General features: G+C 37.8%; 1 protein-coding gene across 3 annotated transcripts in view; it reads right to left on the minus strand.

Annotated features, from left to right (window-relative positions):
* Positions 1-5,239: 5,239 nt before the first annotated feature.
* TAF2 (TATA-box binding protein associated factor 2) overlaps positions 5,240-16,194 on the minus strand; it is a 59,577-nt gene continuing 48,622 nt past the window's right edge. For all 3 annotated transcript variants that reach the window (XM_026110084.2, XM_026110087.2, XM_064507830.1), the window contains one exon: positions 5,240-6,899. In XM_026110084.2, the coding sequence (XP_025965869.1) occupies positions 6,634-6,899 (266 nt within the window). In that variant the 3' untranslated portion in view covers positions 5,240-6,633. The remainder of the gene's footprint in view (positions 6,900-16,194) is intronic.

Consider the following 16,194-nt stretch of genomic DNA (forward strand, 5'->3'; position numbering starts at 1 on the left):
AGCAAGGCAGCAGAATCAAACCCCCAGCGCAGGGTCGCATCCCATAGCAGCGGAGCTCAAACCCTCTGTTGTGGTGGTGGTCTCTGAGGGATCTGCCTTTCCTGGGCCTTGCACAATGCTTGTGCGACTCAGCACACCAATGGGCTGGAAAAGAAGGGAAGTTAAAGAAATAATGGAGGGAAACCAGGGAGGCTGCAGCAACTCCAGAGGTAAGTCCAAAACATCTAGTAGTAGTAGACATTGCCTTAGGAAGGTGAGCGATAGAACTGATCTGGGACCTTTAACCTCACCAAGTCTCTCTTTGTTGTGGTAATAAACTACCTCAAACCCTACCTCCCTCCCCTCCACCTCAATTTTTTCAATTTACAGAAAAATTAGGAATTAAATCACTAAAACTAGCAAAATAATAGCACAGACTCCATAAGCTGGGTAGATCTTTCACAACTGCCATATCAGCTTGCAAAGCTGAATGCAAATGAAGTATTCCCAAAACTGCTAAATAAAAGCCTTCATCCCACGCATGCTTCGATTAGAGCCCTGGATGGGAGAGGATCTAGCTAAAGTCCTGTCTACAGTGGCAAAGTTGAATGCTTAAAAAGACTTTAAAGATTCAGCAAAACGAGCAACTAGAAGCTCCTAAGAACTTTGTGCTTTGTGCTGGCAGGTCTCTGACTGCCTTTCTATATGTTGTAGGTGGGTGCCTCAGCGAGAAAGCTGCGACCACCTTCCCAGTGCTCCCGGTGTTTGTGCGGGTCCGGTGCCGAGCAGGCACCACGGCTTGCCGCAACTCACCCTGACGCACGCCACAAACGCCAGCTTGCTCACGCGAGTTCAACAAGCTCCTAAGCCATGAGCAAGTTGAAGCCATCCTCCTTCTCCTGGAAGGGTGAGGAGGAGAGAACTTCCAAAGCAGTATTTTTCTCCGAAATAAGTTTTTGGAAAGGGGAAGAATCAACCTAGTCATGAAAAACATACATTTCTAATGTGCTTTCAAACTTTTTCCTTCTTGTTGGGGCATATTTTCATGTAGAAGTTTTATCAAATGCTTACTTTTTACAACATGGTTTGTTTATATATATATATAAAAAAAAACCCAGGAACATTTAGAAAATGAAAACCTGTTTTTAGAATGAAATACTTTATTTTTAAAAATGTTCTGAAATTCAATTCTGCGGATAAAAATAAAATAGAACAGGGATAAAAATAATAATAAAAAAAACCTATTTGATTTTACCTGAAATGACCTCCGGAGCAATTCTGAAGAGAACTTTTTGGACCTTTATTCTTGGGACCATTCTTGGGACCATTCCTTTTTTTTATTTTTAACACAGCACAGGAAAAAAAAAAATGTTAGTCATGTAAGCTCAGCTCAGCTTACTTGCGTGTCCCAAAACTTCCAAAATGAATCCGATACAAAACATTTCCTGAACCTATTCACAATGAAATTAAGGATCCCAAAGAGGAGCAGATGTAAAAACTGGAATTCGTATTATCACTTTGTCTTTTGAGAGTGAAGTTGCAAGAAGCAGCTCAGCCAAGCTAATAGTCTGCCATTGCCAGGAAAGAAAGGGGCTTGCTGCTTCCCCCTGCTCCCTTGCTCTCCCTGCTCCACTCTTAACCACCTAGCCATGCATTCACCCTGCTGCTTATGCAGCCTATGCTGAAAAAGTTCAGTTTACTAATACAGCCAAAATTATGTCTATTTTGTCAGTTGGCTGCCAGATTAGCCAGCTGAATCGGGGCACAGAAGAGCCCAATTAGCACCTGAGAAGTCCGAGGTGGGACTATGGGGTCAGGTGCAGCGGGGAGAGACACCTCCTTCCCCCAGCTGTTAAATCACCCAAACAGCATCATGCAGTTTCGCTCTTATTCAGAAATGAAAAAGAAGAAGAAGAAAAAAAAAAACCTAACTAAACACGCTTTAAATTTTTGCTCTCATTTTATGATGCTTACCACAAAAATATGCACGTCTCTCTTTCTAAGCACCATACTAGGTGAAATATGTTTCAATCAAATACAAAGTTTTTCTAATGAAATCCTGACTCATCTACATCAACAAAGGTTATTCACGTTGTAGACTTACCCTGACAGTAATAGTAAGAAAAGAAAACCCTGGAAATATGTTTAGCAAAACTATATTTAGGATATTAGATGACTATAGAATAACATAGATTTTATGTTAGCTGCCAGGGCTTAGTATGTATGAAAACACTCATATTATATATTACCATTTTACATAATAAAACCAGGATATAAATATATAACAAGTATAAACATTTCAAAATACAATATATTACAATAAATAAGTATAGTGTCAAAACATATTCATACTTGTTTATAAATAAAAGTAAATCTAACTCAAAACATTCACATTTCCCTTTTGTATTTTAAGGGCCCTATGCAATATTCATACTGTGTTAAAAATTAGGTTCTTATTTTTCTGTGAATAAACTGTCTTAAGGAACTGAAAATATTGACATGACTTAAATTTCCTTATAAAGTTTACATAAATTACCATATTTCTATGAATATGAACTCAACTAAAACACAACTTTCATATCCTAAAAAGCTAGCGGGTGTAAGGATAGCTTGTAGTCATTGGTATTAAGCTCAGTTGATGCTCCAGTACTTCATGGGACCGCACACCAGTTTACTATACAAGGACAGTACCAGCTCGCCCAAGAATTCAGAGCAGTTGCCTTCTGCTGTCCTTCCTCCTCCGCATGAGGACAGACTGACATGACCTAGGAGCTAAGCAACCAAAACTGAAATGCATTTTTGGTTGGGCACCAAAGGAAAGAAGCTGCATCTTAATTAGAAGCTTGAGGATGTCTACAAACATAGGAAACGCACAGCAGTTACTTTATAGACATCTTCTATAGTTACTGAGATGTTAAAAAAACCCACAAGACAAATGGAAAGTCAACATTAAAGGTTCAAATAGGTAGTTTGATATTACATATTTGCCTTACACTGTTTCTAATGAAAAAAATAGAGAAAATCACATTAAAATCCGAGATATCAAAATAACCTCTCCAGACTTTGTCCTCTTTGCATGTTTCCAAGAACATATGCATTTCTACTCTATATGTGTAACACATATTCTTCCAGTATTCAGATATGGCCCCACCTAAAATGAAATTTTTCTCCTTCTGTTTCAAGAAGAGCACACTAGAAACGAGAAGTTTAAACTGAAAACCACAACCTTTACTGAAAGAAACCACATAGGTTCACATAGGCCCATCTATCAGGTTCGATTGTGGAGAGGATAGAGCGCTTAATCCACCATCCAAATCCAAAGGGTTTAACTGAACTGACATAAGGTTAAAACTTTGAAATAATCAAAGTTTTAGAGTAAAAATAAACCAATAAAAGCCCACCAAACCCAAGCTAAATTGCAACCACTAAGCTCTTTGGGAGGCAAAGGCCTTTGTTTCCCCACCTTCCTCAAATGCCCAAAACGTCCAGGGAGTCACTGCAATAATTTCTCTGATTGAGAAAAGGAAGATCAAAGAAACCATGAAAACAAACTATAATGGGAAGGTCACCTAATCCAACGACCCACACTGCGGCAGGGCCGAACATCCCGCAAACACCTCCCACAGACACTTGCCAATCTGCTGCTTAAGAGCCTTCGAGGAAAGAGCTTTCACACCATCGGTAGGTGCCATTGCAATGTTTCACATCCTTTCTTCCCCTTACAAATTAAGCCAATCCTTTCCTTCCCACAGAAAATACCAAGAACAACTGATAAACACTTTTGTAGCAATCTTTTAGGTATTAGAACGGAGAGTTCCTTCCTCAGACTTTTACTCTAGACTGAGAATACCCAGTTCCCTCTGTTTTTTATGTTACCTATTGTTTCTCTTTTGGAGAACTTGCCCACCTATTTCTTAAAGCATGTTGCCCAAAACTGGACACAGTATTGACAGTGAGGCTTCGTCAGCACTTGATAGACAAAAAAAAATTCCTGTTAATTAACCCTTCAGTGAGGTTTGCCTTTTTGTAACACTATCAAGTTGCTCAACACTATGCAGCCAGATACTATTTTTCTTACCGGCACAATAACAAGTTATTCCCCCATCTTGCAATCAGGCACTTCATTTTCCCCTCAAGTTCAGCATTTAAAATTCAGTAGGAATGAATGTGAACTTGCCAATTTTGGATCACCTGTGCAATGTGCCTAATTATTCTGCCTTCTGATGATACCTGCCAGTGTGTTAGCACTGCCTACCCATTTAGTACTATCCACTGACTTCAAACTTTTTGGTGTGTCACCAAACATATTAAGGCAAACTGTGAACCAGGCCCATGGCAGAACCTCAGATATTGTACTGGAAAAGTCCTTTTGTCGTCCCCCACCACAGGTAGCAACTGTACCTTTGCCATATTCCCTTAGCTTATGTTCAACAATTCACTCAAGGTCACACAGGCAAATATATGAAGCCTAGAATTACAGCATTACAGCTCTGTGCCCATATCACTAAACAATACATTTCCCCTCAGTGTAATAGACTGTAAATCCATGTCTCCAAAAGTAAAAACTACACCAGCCTAAATTATCCATGACCTCATTTTTAAAACATAAACGCATCTGCCTCCGTTCCACCAAACAATGCCAGCTTTCACTGCTTATTAGCCCAGGTCTCCCACAAACACCTTTGGCACTGTTACCTCACTCCTTAGCCAAGGGAAAAATATCTAAAAATATTTCCATCGAGCTATTACTATAGCCTCACGAACCTCTCCCTATGATTCACAATTCATGACGCTAACAGAACAGTTTGCTGCCTCAGGAGAAGTGGTAAGCTCAACTGCACACATTGTTAGTCTACATGCTCAGGACTTCATTCTACCCATGCTTCGACATTTCCCTCTTCCTGTTGCACCTTTAGTTCATCTAAGTCATCAGAGCTGGCAGTCTGTGCAAGCCAGAGGGGAAACAAATCCTGCCAAGGGAGGATTCACCTACCATGAGGGCTAGTTGCACTGCAGCAGATGGGTACTGCATCACACAGGGGAGAAGTTGTGTGATGCTGCCTAGTTCCACCAAGCCTAAACCCAGCCCCAAACATATTTTAACATGTTTGGAGTAAATCAATTAGCAAAAGCATTCACATGTGGTTTTTGAATAACAAAATAAGTATATGTGTATTACAAAATACTTAAGTCTATTGCTTATCTTTTGATTCTCCAGGTGACTTGTCATTACAAGAATTACAGGATTCAACAGCAGGTATACAATATAAAAGCATTTATTAACATTTATGAAACAGAATATGGCTTTAAAAAACCTTCCTGGGTCCCTGTTGAACTCTTTCTTTGCCCTAGAAGTAGAATCAGTCTCTCTCACAGGAGTTCATGGAAAATTTTAAATAAAATGTTTAACTCAAATACAACCATCTTACAGAAAGCCGAATGAAACATGAACTCTGGGCAACAGAAGTCAACTAGCACATGGAAATAAAACCCCTGCCTCTATGTACAAATAAAGAAAACATATAAAAAGTGGCAGAGATGATTGTACCTCTATTATCAGAACTTTTAAAAACTTAAGTTTTTAAATAAAACATTTGCTGGGTGTAAATATTACACTGCATAAAACACCGCAAAAGAAATCTGACTGTATTCATCACTTAAATTCCCAGACCTAGATTACTCTAGTAATGTATTTTTCCAGTGGATTCATGTACTGATAGAACAGAATGCTTCCAAGAAAGCACCTCTCAGCAGGAAGAAATATATATTTTTAAATCTATATGTAGCTTTTCAAAAATATTTTTCAGTTTTAGCAAAGCCATTTTCCAAAAGCATATTCTAATGTCAAGCTTAAAGAAAAAAAATCTGCCTTTGTCAAAATAATTTGCAAACTTTATTGGATTTTTAAAAGCCTGATTACAGGACAAAACATGCATTAAGCATTTTGCTAAAATTCCAAAAACATAATTGCAGAGTGTCACTATATTCAAAGGGTCATGTCCATAATAAATACCTGCAGCTTAAAAGCAGCCTGGAATTTTTAAGAGTTTTAGTATCTGAAAAAGGCAAATGTTCTATATATTGTTCTTAAAATTCTGACATTACATTGCAATGGTTAAAGCAAGAAACAGTTCAGCTGAAGACTACAGAAAATCCTGGTCTTCTCAGGAGGTCTACACTTCGTTATACAATACCACTCTGGAAACTGCACTTCACCAAAGGTCTGGCAGTTGGCTTCTGTTTAAAACATACTCTGCCTCATAACATTCTTCAAAGGATTAAAACATAATTGATTCTGGCAGTACACATGGTCAGCATGATGTGCAGGGGGTTGCCAGTGGACATGGGGCCCTTACATATAGGGCTGTTTTCTTTGTTTAAAATGAAGATGACGAGGGGGAAAAAAAGAGTGGGAGGTGTGGAGAACAGTGAAATACAAAATGACTGAGAATCATAAAACATTTTTTGAATCAGATTATTTCAACAACTGCATATGCAAATAGAAGACTTCAAATCAGGACTGTGGCAGAGCTGCTGAATTGCTAAGGCAATTCACATATTCCTATTTCCATAAAAAAAGATAGAAGCTATAGTTATATACATCCTTCTAAGTATTCAGAGAATACTGCAAGTCGAATTCTAGAGCCACTGATATCAGTCTGAAAGTGATGGAGAACGGATTGATCGTGCACTGGCTGGACTGTTAGAGAAAGCAAAGGGATCCTTTTCCTTTTCTTTACTATCATGTTTATGTTTATGCTTATGCTTATGCTTGTGTTTCTTCTTCTTTTTCTTGTGCTCATGGTGGTGGTGGTGATGGTGATCACTATGTTTTGAGGAGTTTGATTCTTTACTAAACACAGAGAGTGGAGCTGTCGAGACTGGGTGCATGTTTATCTCTCCTGAAGATTGTTCTTTACCTAAGAAAATGACATAAAGAGATTAATAAATTATTAATTTGTATGATTTTCAAACTGAAGAAATTCTGAGATATTAGATAGGACCTACACTAGCATCTAATCTGCAAACGTATGACCTGCTAGTACCATTAGCTTTTAGTTATGTTCAGAAAAGGCTCAAAACATGCTGTTCATGTTTCCATATCACTGACAATTTTGTTGACAATAGCTGGGAGGCACTACTTCCTCCTGCAAAAGTGTAAGTGTATCCCAGACAATTAGGAGCTGCATGGAGCTAAGAAACTGAAAGTTAAAATAGTTTCAAGAAACCAAATCTTAAACACAGTAGGATACTGTGTTCACTACACAGTAGATACCTACTATACCATGAGAAATGAACAATATAGCTATTCATGAAAACTATGGATATAAAGTATAGGCGTGACATACATTAAAGTGCAATTTTGGGATGTGAACTCCTTTCAGTCAGGAAACAAAGTTCTCTACAAGTATATACAAACCTTTTGATACTGAACAGCAGAAAAGAATGAATTAATTTTTCAAGATAAGTGCATCTTACAACTGATTTAGCCTACTTTAAAGTTTATTCAAAGTTTTGTTCTTAAATGAAAAGAAAATTCCAAAGGTGGTTATGACATCCACTAGCATGGATTTCACAAATGCAGTATGACTACTTCCATATTATGCAAGTCCGATATCTGAATCTGGTGGAGAGAAAATTTGATCCATGGCCTCTCATTTCCTGAGCTGCTCTCTCATTCTCTTTGGCTCATTTAATATTTCATTATTTCACACAAACTGCAACAGCTTCGACAGCAGGGATTAAAGGGAAGTGATCTAAGAACAGCACAATTCATCAGGGCAAACATTTGAAATGTTTGTTGAGCTCATTTAGGCAGAAATTAAATCAGGGAAGTGATTCAACTACTACGCAAGTGCACAAAAGCACCAGAGTTCTGAAGGCAAGTATTCCTTTAAAGCTTTTACCTAGGCAGATTTTCTTCCCAGCAGCCTGATTTTTTTCCCCTCTTTTTTTATGAAAATATCCCTATTCAAGAACAAGGAATTCTGTTGTATACTTTCAAATACCTTTTTCTGTATATTTGAAAACACATTTTTTTCCAGTTCATTTTTTTATATCTTACTTTAAGATCACAAACAATTCTCCTGTGGTAACGCTTTATTCCTGGAAGTCAGAGCCACTTTAGTATGATAAACAAGCACCAAGAAAGATTTCTCTGCAATGTGTCTAGCTTATCCAAAAGAAGATTAGGAATCAATCACTTTAAGTACATATACAAAGGAGTTTTTATACAGTATTTTTTTTTAATACAGCTGAAAGAGACAACATAGTGCATCTGTAAGCAGCGTTTAAAATTCAGAATAGGAATAAAACACACATTCTTCATAGTAAGGGTAATCAACCACTTACTATGGAACATGACAGAATCTACGGAAACTCCTAAGAACCAAAAGTGATGTCTTTCTAAAAACATGCCTGGGTTCAAGACCTGAACACACTGCATATAAAATTCTGCTAATGCTATAAAGGAGATCAGAACAGAGTATAATACTCTACACTTAAAATCTCTGAACAGGCAAATATTTTTTAAAAGCTTAATTCTGAATTCACCAGCATGATCAGGCAAATATTTTTTGAAAGTTAAATTCTGAATTCACCAGGATGACCGGGCAACAAGAGCATGTTAGCAATGCAAATATTTCTTATCGGAATTTGCATCTTTACTTTTTCACGTACGTTATGGTAGATAAGATACGCACACACATTCAGACTTTGGCTTGCTGACTTCAATGCAGAGTCACTACATCTCTTCTGCATGCTTACCTAGAGCAGTCCTCAACAATACAGACAGCACACAGAAAGGCAGGAGATGGCTTCACTATTTAACTAGTTGTAGTCATATTTCTCTTAAGGAACTTCTATCCATAACTAAACCTACCCCCATAACCTGAGCTCATTCCTCTAAAGCAAACAACTTATAAACAAGTAGAAAAATTTTCTTTTAATAGCAACAAGCATGCAAAAATACCTGTTAGATAGAAGATACAATCGTGGAAGAAGAGCTTATCTTGCTCAGGTTATTAGAAAAGAACCACTCAGAAGCTGTACCTCAGACAACCAAAGCACATACTATTTGACACAAGTAAAATACACTACAGTAGCTAAAAAAGATAAACTGTGCTAGTGACACAAAAACTGCTTCTAGTAGCACAAAAATAAAGAACACTGCAAAAAACCCTGAATAATTCCAGTCAATGTTCCTCCACGAAAGATATGCAAAAGATTACCTAAGGCAGGGAACACAGTCTCACATGTTCTCAAGCTACAGACACCTGGTACATTAAACTGCACAAGGTAGCCTACAGTCACCATAAACAAACAAACAAAAAAAAAGAAACCATGACACAAACCCTTAAAACATCACAGTTCCATTAGGTCCAAAAAGTTTGCAGGGATTATGCAGCAGTAGCTTTAAGTGCAAAGTGCCTGTGAACACCAAGGACACAACCAGCAGCCCTCTGTGATGCTGTAGCACCACACTGATATATATATATACACACACCTGATGCTTGTGCCCATTTCCTGCTGTTTACAGTCCTACCAGTTCTGCTAATGCAACAGTCTACCTAATCATTTCTTAACTTATTTCAGCTAGGTTATCAAAAATCTACTATTTAAAGAATTTAAGTTAAATGCTGTTGACTGGAGCAAGTTAGGGAACAAATATGACTAGCTCAAGCCAACAGGACTGAAGGAGTGGTGATGAACACCTGGAAATTGAAACAGGTAGGAAGATGTTCGGGAAGAGGGGAATGTGATCCAACCGTAACTCAGAGGTTACTGACACAGTCAACATTGGTAATACTGTACAATGTCAGTAAGAAATGAGAAAGTCTTATTACAAAAAAACCTACTTTTACTGAATCAATAGTAAGTACACATTTTTTTCACAGAACTCGTTGATAGCAAAAGTGTTTTTTCTTTTAAATGCAAAAATAACAACTATCCAGAAAGTATCTTCATACTATCAAAGAGTGCTCTGAAACCAGCAATCAAATACACTGATTATGGACGATGTCTCAGAATGGATGTATCCAGCCTACTGAACTCAGTTCTCTATAAAACAAACAGCTCTGTAAAAGCTCTGTAAAAAGATTTTACAGATTTGTATCTGTAAACTTTACCCGAGACAGGAGTCAGTGTTAACACTTTCTTCTTCATAATTTCCTTTTAATTAATAGCTACTCAAGGCTCATGCCAGGAACCTGCCAATCTAGAAAAGCCAGGCTAAATGGGAATCACTTCAAAGGGCATTAATATCATGCTCAGATCAACAGGGGGGAGACGGCTGCACGGAGACACAAAGCATTCCCTTTCCCTGCAGGGAAGCCACTTCCTCCTGGCGCAGGGAGCAAGAATGGATCCTGGGTTTCTCAAATAATAGCAGAGCACAATAAATACAGGGTGAGCCCAGGAGTTCACTTCTGAAGTGGCCAGCAGCATTCCTTGGAGCAGAACGCACACACGTACGTCTACCCACTTGGATCTCCTCCTGGTCTCGATGTAGAGATTCCAATCTAACTACTGGCTCTTTGGTGTTCCAGCTAGTTGGGGAGGTGCTTAATATCAGACAGGATTCCTATTGCATGGGGGAAAGGTCAGAAACTTTGTGCACACCTTATCTGGAATCACACAAATGCCAAAAACATGGTGCAAAATAATAAAATACAAAAACCCAGATCATACAGTTTAGTTACGGAATGAAAGTGCTTTATACCTTGATAAGCTTTAAAGTAATATTTTTTTTCATAATAAAAATTGCTGCCATTATAACATCTTGTTCATCAACTGTCTAAGATAGAGTTTTGGGGTTTTTTTTTCTTTTTAAGAATCATTAATGTATGAACATTGAACAGAGAGAGGTGGTAAAGTCTTTTAGTTAATTTATTTTGTATTGAACCTTTGCAATTGCTAAGATAAAACCTGAGACATTAATGTGCAAACAAGCTCTCAAAGGATCTTCCAACTAGTGTGTCTCCTATATTTCTGATTTTGTGTGGGTAGGGTGGGACACCACAGACTTACAGTCTCTGTTTCTTTGCATTTACAATCTATTTAAAACTGCTAGCTCAAGTAGGACTTTTCCAAATTGACACTTGCTAAAAATTACTCCATTTACACCTGATTTACTCAACCCTCACCGATGGAGAAATTAACTTTGCAAATCACAGTAACGGGTAAGGGCCGTTGGTCCAGAGTTTTCAGCTGAGGACAGGCTAGTGTTCAAGAACGGTGACATTGCTCACCGCTGGGAAGAATATCAACACACGTATGCTAGCACTTAGTAAGTCTCTCCCAGAACCCAAAGAAAACTTGCTAATGAGAAAAATCAGGTATTCTCTTTGCCTAATAGCTGGACTGCAGCTCTGGCCAGTATTTTCTCTAAAGATCATACAACTAAAAAAGCCGAAAAGATCTTGAAAGCTGTTTTCTCAAGTATCTTGTTTCTCCTTATTTCTACTAGTCTCTTTTAGTATTACCCTAGAAACATCTCAAATTTTCAGTCTGAGGCTGCATGTATGCAACTGTTGAAACATCAATGAAGTCCACACACAGAAGTCACCAAGTGTAACTAATCTCCAGTTTCCAGGACGCAAGCATGTTTGTCATTTGTCTTAAACAGAATTGTCAAATTGTATATTTACAAAGCTAATTTTCCACCTAGCAAAGTGTTCTTTGAAGGACCGTAATACAAAACTTAAGGACTGAGAGTAAGCAGGAAAAGTCTAGTTTTCATGCAAAAAATGAAAGAGTTTTTCTGAGGTTATGCTAAATGAATTAATTTTGCTTAAATATAAATTTTTTTTAACAACCTGCAGATTCACTTGACTTCATAAAATTCTTTAGTGAGATTTATAACCAGACAGACAAGACCTTACACCTTTCCTCTGCTAAAATGTTTTAAAGATAACCAGGTGATTTAACCAAAATACATTTGTAACTGATAACTGTTCTAATTATCATCTCTTTCATTTGATTTAACAACTATATTGCTTTGCCCCTACATTAAGACAGTAGCTTAACAATGGTGTTGGTTTCACTGCATTTCCTTCAATATTCTAGAAAATTTACAAGAGAGAAGAGAACATTTCATGCAGTAAGTCAGTTCAGAATACTTTGTGGCTTTAACAGGCATTAGGTAGTTCACTTGAAAATTTAAACAGTAGCCTTATCCGGCTTCTGGGTTTGACAATGAACAGTCACTTTTCCCAGAGACATACAGGAGTTACAACAGTATGGGCTTTTTCACTAAATAGCGTAGTTGAGATTCTGCAGTCAAACACTTTTAGGTTTTATGTACTTTCATTTATGCTGTGACTTTATCTACAGGATTTATAATTGTATTAAAGCTGCTTTCATGCACTTTAGAATAAAGAATTTGAAAACACTCTTCCTTATGAAGCAAAAAATTAACCATATACTATTTCAGCAAGGCAAAATTAGCTACAGAACCTCAAAACCTAGGAGTTACCAGTTTGGAAGCAGTTATATTTTAGGTAATAAAGTCAACATGAGTATAATGGATACTATCAAACACATAATATATTAATATTATGTATTATTAAAGAGTAGTCTAACAAAATGGTTCTAACGACCTTCTCCAGCTTAAAAAGTAAAGCTAAAATGCACCATTGCTGGTGTTATCCTCATATCTGAGAAGCAAAGTTTACTTACATGTTTGTCTACATTATTAAACGTAGGTCAGCCTTTCACAAGGTGCCACTGACTAGCGACTGACCTTTGAGATAATGGTGTTCTTATAGCTAATTCGGACAATTTAGCTGTGTTGTAGAGGACTCGACTTTCCACATGGTTCACACTGAATTCCCATCAACTACTGCACTTGAAGTGCTGTGGTTTGCACCACTTGCTCAAGGCCAGGAAAGCACATGTCAATGCATAAATTGAACACCTCTGTTTTTACTAGTATACTCTTAGTATGTTTTCAAACTATTTTTACCTATACCTTTTTTTAAAATTTATCTTTTTGGTAGAAATAAAGACAAGAGAACTGGATACTATTCTGGCTCCTGAAGTACCAAAAACGGTGAGAAAAATTCTAATAAATTATTAGGGATGATTTGCTGAGCCACAACAACGTACAACTTCACTGGCAGATCACATGGTGCTATAGCTAAGCATTTACTACAGTTAGGCATTTATTTTTGTAAGCAGAAAAAAAGGGTCTAATTAATGAACTATGATATATACCATGTAAGTATTACAGAGGTTTATTTTGAAGCATCACTTTACTTTAAGATCAGTGAAATATTAAAGTAGTGTATCTTAATCTTCTAATTTCACTGAAGTCACTTGAACAACGCAGTACTACTCACGTTACAGTCTGACATACCACATGAAATCCACTGCTTACATTAGAAAACACGTAACATCTGATCTGATCTTGAGATTCTTTTGATCTAAAACAGAGTAGGGAGCATAGCCACTACTTTTGATGATTTAGCAGGAAATAAATATCTGTCTTCATATTAGAAACCTGACCTTGCATGGCTTCAGAGGCTCAAAAGAGGCTACCATGTTTCTGGTACTTAGAGTAGAACATTTAGATCAATGTAATAGCATTCTTCAGACAGTTCACACCTGACCTTTTGTTATAATAATTTTCTGCCAAAATGTTCAGAATCCTTCATAACTACCAGAGTCCACAGTTTTATTATTGTAGATAGGATGCTTTAGTAAGTTTTGAAACATTTGCTATGTGAACAACTATGAAAGGTGACTTAATTATAGTACTGAAACCTGTAATCCTGAAAGAGTAGTAGCACAAGGCTTCATTTATTACCCTTGTAGCATGTCTCAAGCCTAACCTTTCACATCCATGAGTGGAAGTGTACAGAAAAAAAAAATGTTTTTAAGGAACACTAAAATTTTCCTAGCTTTCTGGGGGTCACATCAACTTTAACAAATCTGAATTATCATCCTAAGGGGGTGAGGGGAAGAATGCACAGATACAGCAGCATCTGGAGTCAACTTGAGCTTCCTCTTTGCAGCTGCTACTTGCAGGCTGTGTTTGGCTAGTGACCTAACACCGCATGCGACATGTGGGGACGTGACCCACAGCTGAGAGACGAAAACTATGTATGGACCAAGAGCTCACTGCCTCCCAAGTAAGAGTCACAGAGCTGAGGCAGATACAAGATCTTCCAGCTTTACTAACAAGACACTGAGACCACTTTAGAACCTGTATGAAGCTATTTCAGAACCATCAGTCATGACAGTGCACCCATCCTCTCTCATTTCTGCAATAACTCCAACTTGCTGATGGTTCTCAGGAAATATTATTCCTTTGCAAAACAAAACACTCCTATGTGTAAACAATTTTACTTATATACACTGTGATTTTTCACCATGTTTGGTATCTCTTTTCAGCAGTATTCTGTTTCCTGAAGGTTGAACTGTCTTTATTTACTGAGTCTGAAATCCATACGTTTCTGCTTTTAACACAGATGCTCTGAGTAAGAAACAGGTGAAATTTTAGACACAAAGAACATCTTAAGTAGAACTGTTTCTAACTGCACAAACCAAAGAAAATGAACTGAATCTGACATGTTTCAAAATAATGCTTTTCAAAGGCTTCTTACTATTTAAAATGAGATCTGTGGCAAAAGTAACACTTGTCTCATTTGTGACCTAGGAAAGAAAAAGTACTCCAATATGACAGAGGTGAGAAGGTCATTCAGCACACAAGTGAAACTCAAAGTAGCTTTCCTGTCTGCTGTAGATCTACAAAAGCAGCAGTGAACTGGCCATTACTCAGCTCCTAATCAGACTTTACCCATTCTGAACTCTAGTGCAAATTTAATATGCAACAGTGCTGGAGCACACAGCTCACTTACAGAACGTCCCGTAAGTCCTATTTGTAAAGTACTTGGCAGAGTTTTGTTTATGACTTTATATCCCATAGTGTGTGTAAATTGAGTGAAGAAATTTATTGCAAAATATCATGTAAGAGTTATAAATACTAATCCTCAGCGGATCAGTTTCACATTCGCATGCCCTAGATATGTCATTCTTTGCCGTAACAGAAAATGTGACCGTAACACTGAGGGCAAAATTCAAAGCAGCTCTAAAAAGTTTAAAGCAAAGCTTGTATACGATTAGGCTCCTAAGCTCATGAGAGCAACCTATATGCCTCCCTCCCTTTTATTCTGCTTAGATGCCTCAGATTTAGGCAAAAAGTTCAGAGCTGTGCTAGTCTGCATGTCTAACAGCTACACCGTCCTGGTTGAGCTGGTTGTACAGGCACATATCATTAACCCAAGGCCATCTGGAATCCAGAAACCAGACCTCCCTGTGTTTAATGTCCCCATATGAACTTAATTTGTTAGCTGAGCAATGACAGCAGTTACCTTTTATAAAAAAAACTTAGCGGTTAGAGCATCTGCCAAGGAAGTAGAAACCTAAGTTGTATGCCCTAAGGGAGTATGAACCTACAGCTCCTACATCTGCAGCCAGCACCCGAGGCACTGGGCTCTGCAGGACCCTCACAGCAGGATCATCCACCAACCCTCCTGTTACATGGGGCCCCTACGCTGCCAGGAACACTCGGGTCACGGGGAAAGGAGATGAGGTAGCTTCTCAGCACTGCCCCGGACCTCGGGCATTCGAGCACAAGCCAATGTTCCAGATCCTGCTGCTAAGGTCTCCTTGTGTTTTAAATTAGGCAATCACTGGATAAAAACAGCAAAACAAGCGAGAGGCAAAGCACTCTGAATCCTACTTCTAGGGCCAAATACTTAACTTTTACGTACTGCAATAATGCAATCTTAAATCCCCGTTTTGGATGTGGGAGCAAGATCTCATAAAATGTTACATAGTTACACTACCTCAGCTTGGTTCCACTGGCACTTTCTGGAACTAAATTTAAGAAATGTGGTTAAAAGATTTTGAGAAACTAAAAGCCAATTACTGAATTTCTCTGCTAGTGACTGATATTCAAAAAGGATGAAAGTTCATCAATGAAATTCAGCCTGCTTAAGATTTTTAAGAAACATTCTTTCACAAGTAATTTTATCAAATATTTCATAAATAAAATATTAAAGTAGTAAAAGAAAAAAGTGCTAGATATGAAACCACAGATGCAACCCTTTCAACTTTGCAAACCCCTTCTAGGCATCTCTGAGGCTTCTATGCTTTTTAACTACTGATGTTAAACTACAAATTATTAAGATCATAGACTATTTTTACTCA

Source organism: Dromaius novaehollandiae, chromosome 2, assembly GCF_036370855.1.
Source record: "Dromaius novaehollandiae isolate bDroNov1 chromosome 2, bDroNov1.hap1, whole genome shotgun sequence".
Lineage (NCBI taxonomy): Eukaryota > Metazoa > Chordata > Aves > Casuariiformes > Dromaiidae > Dromaius > Dromaius novaehollandiae.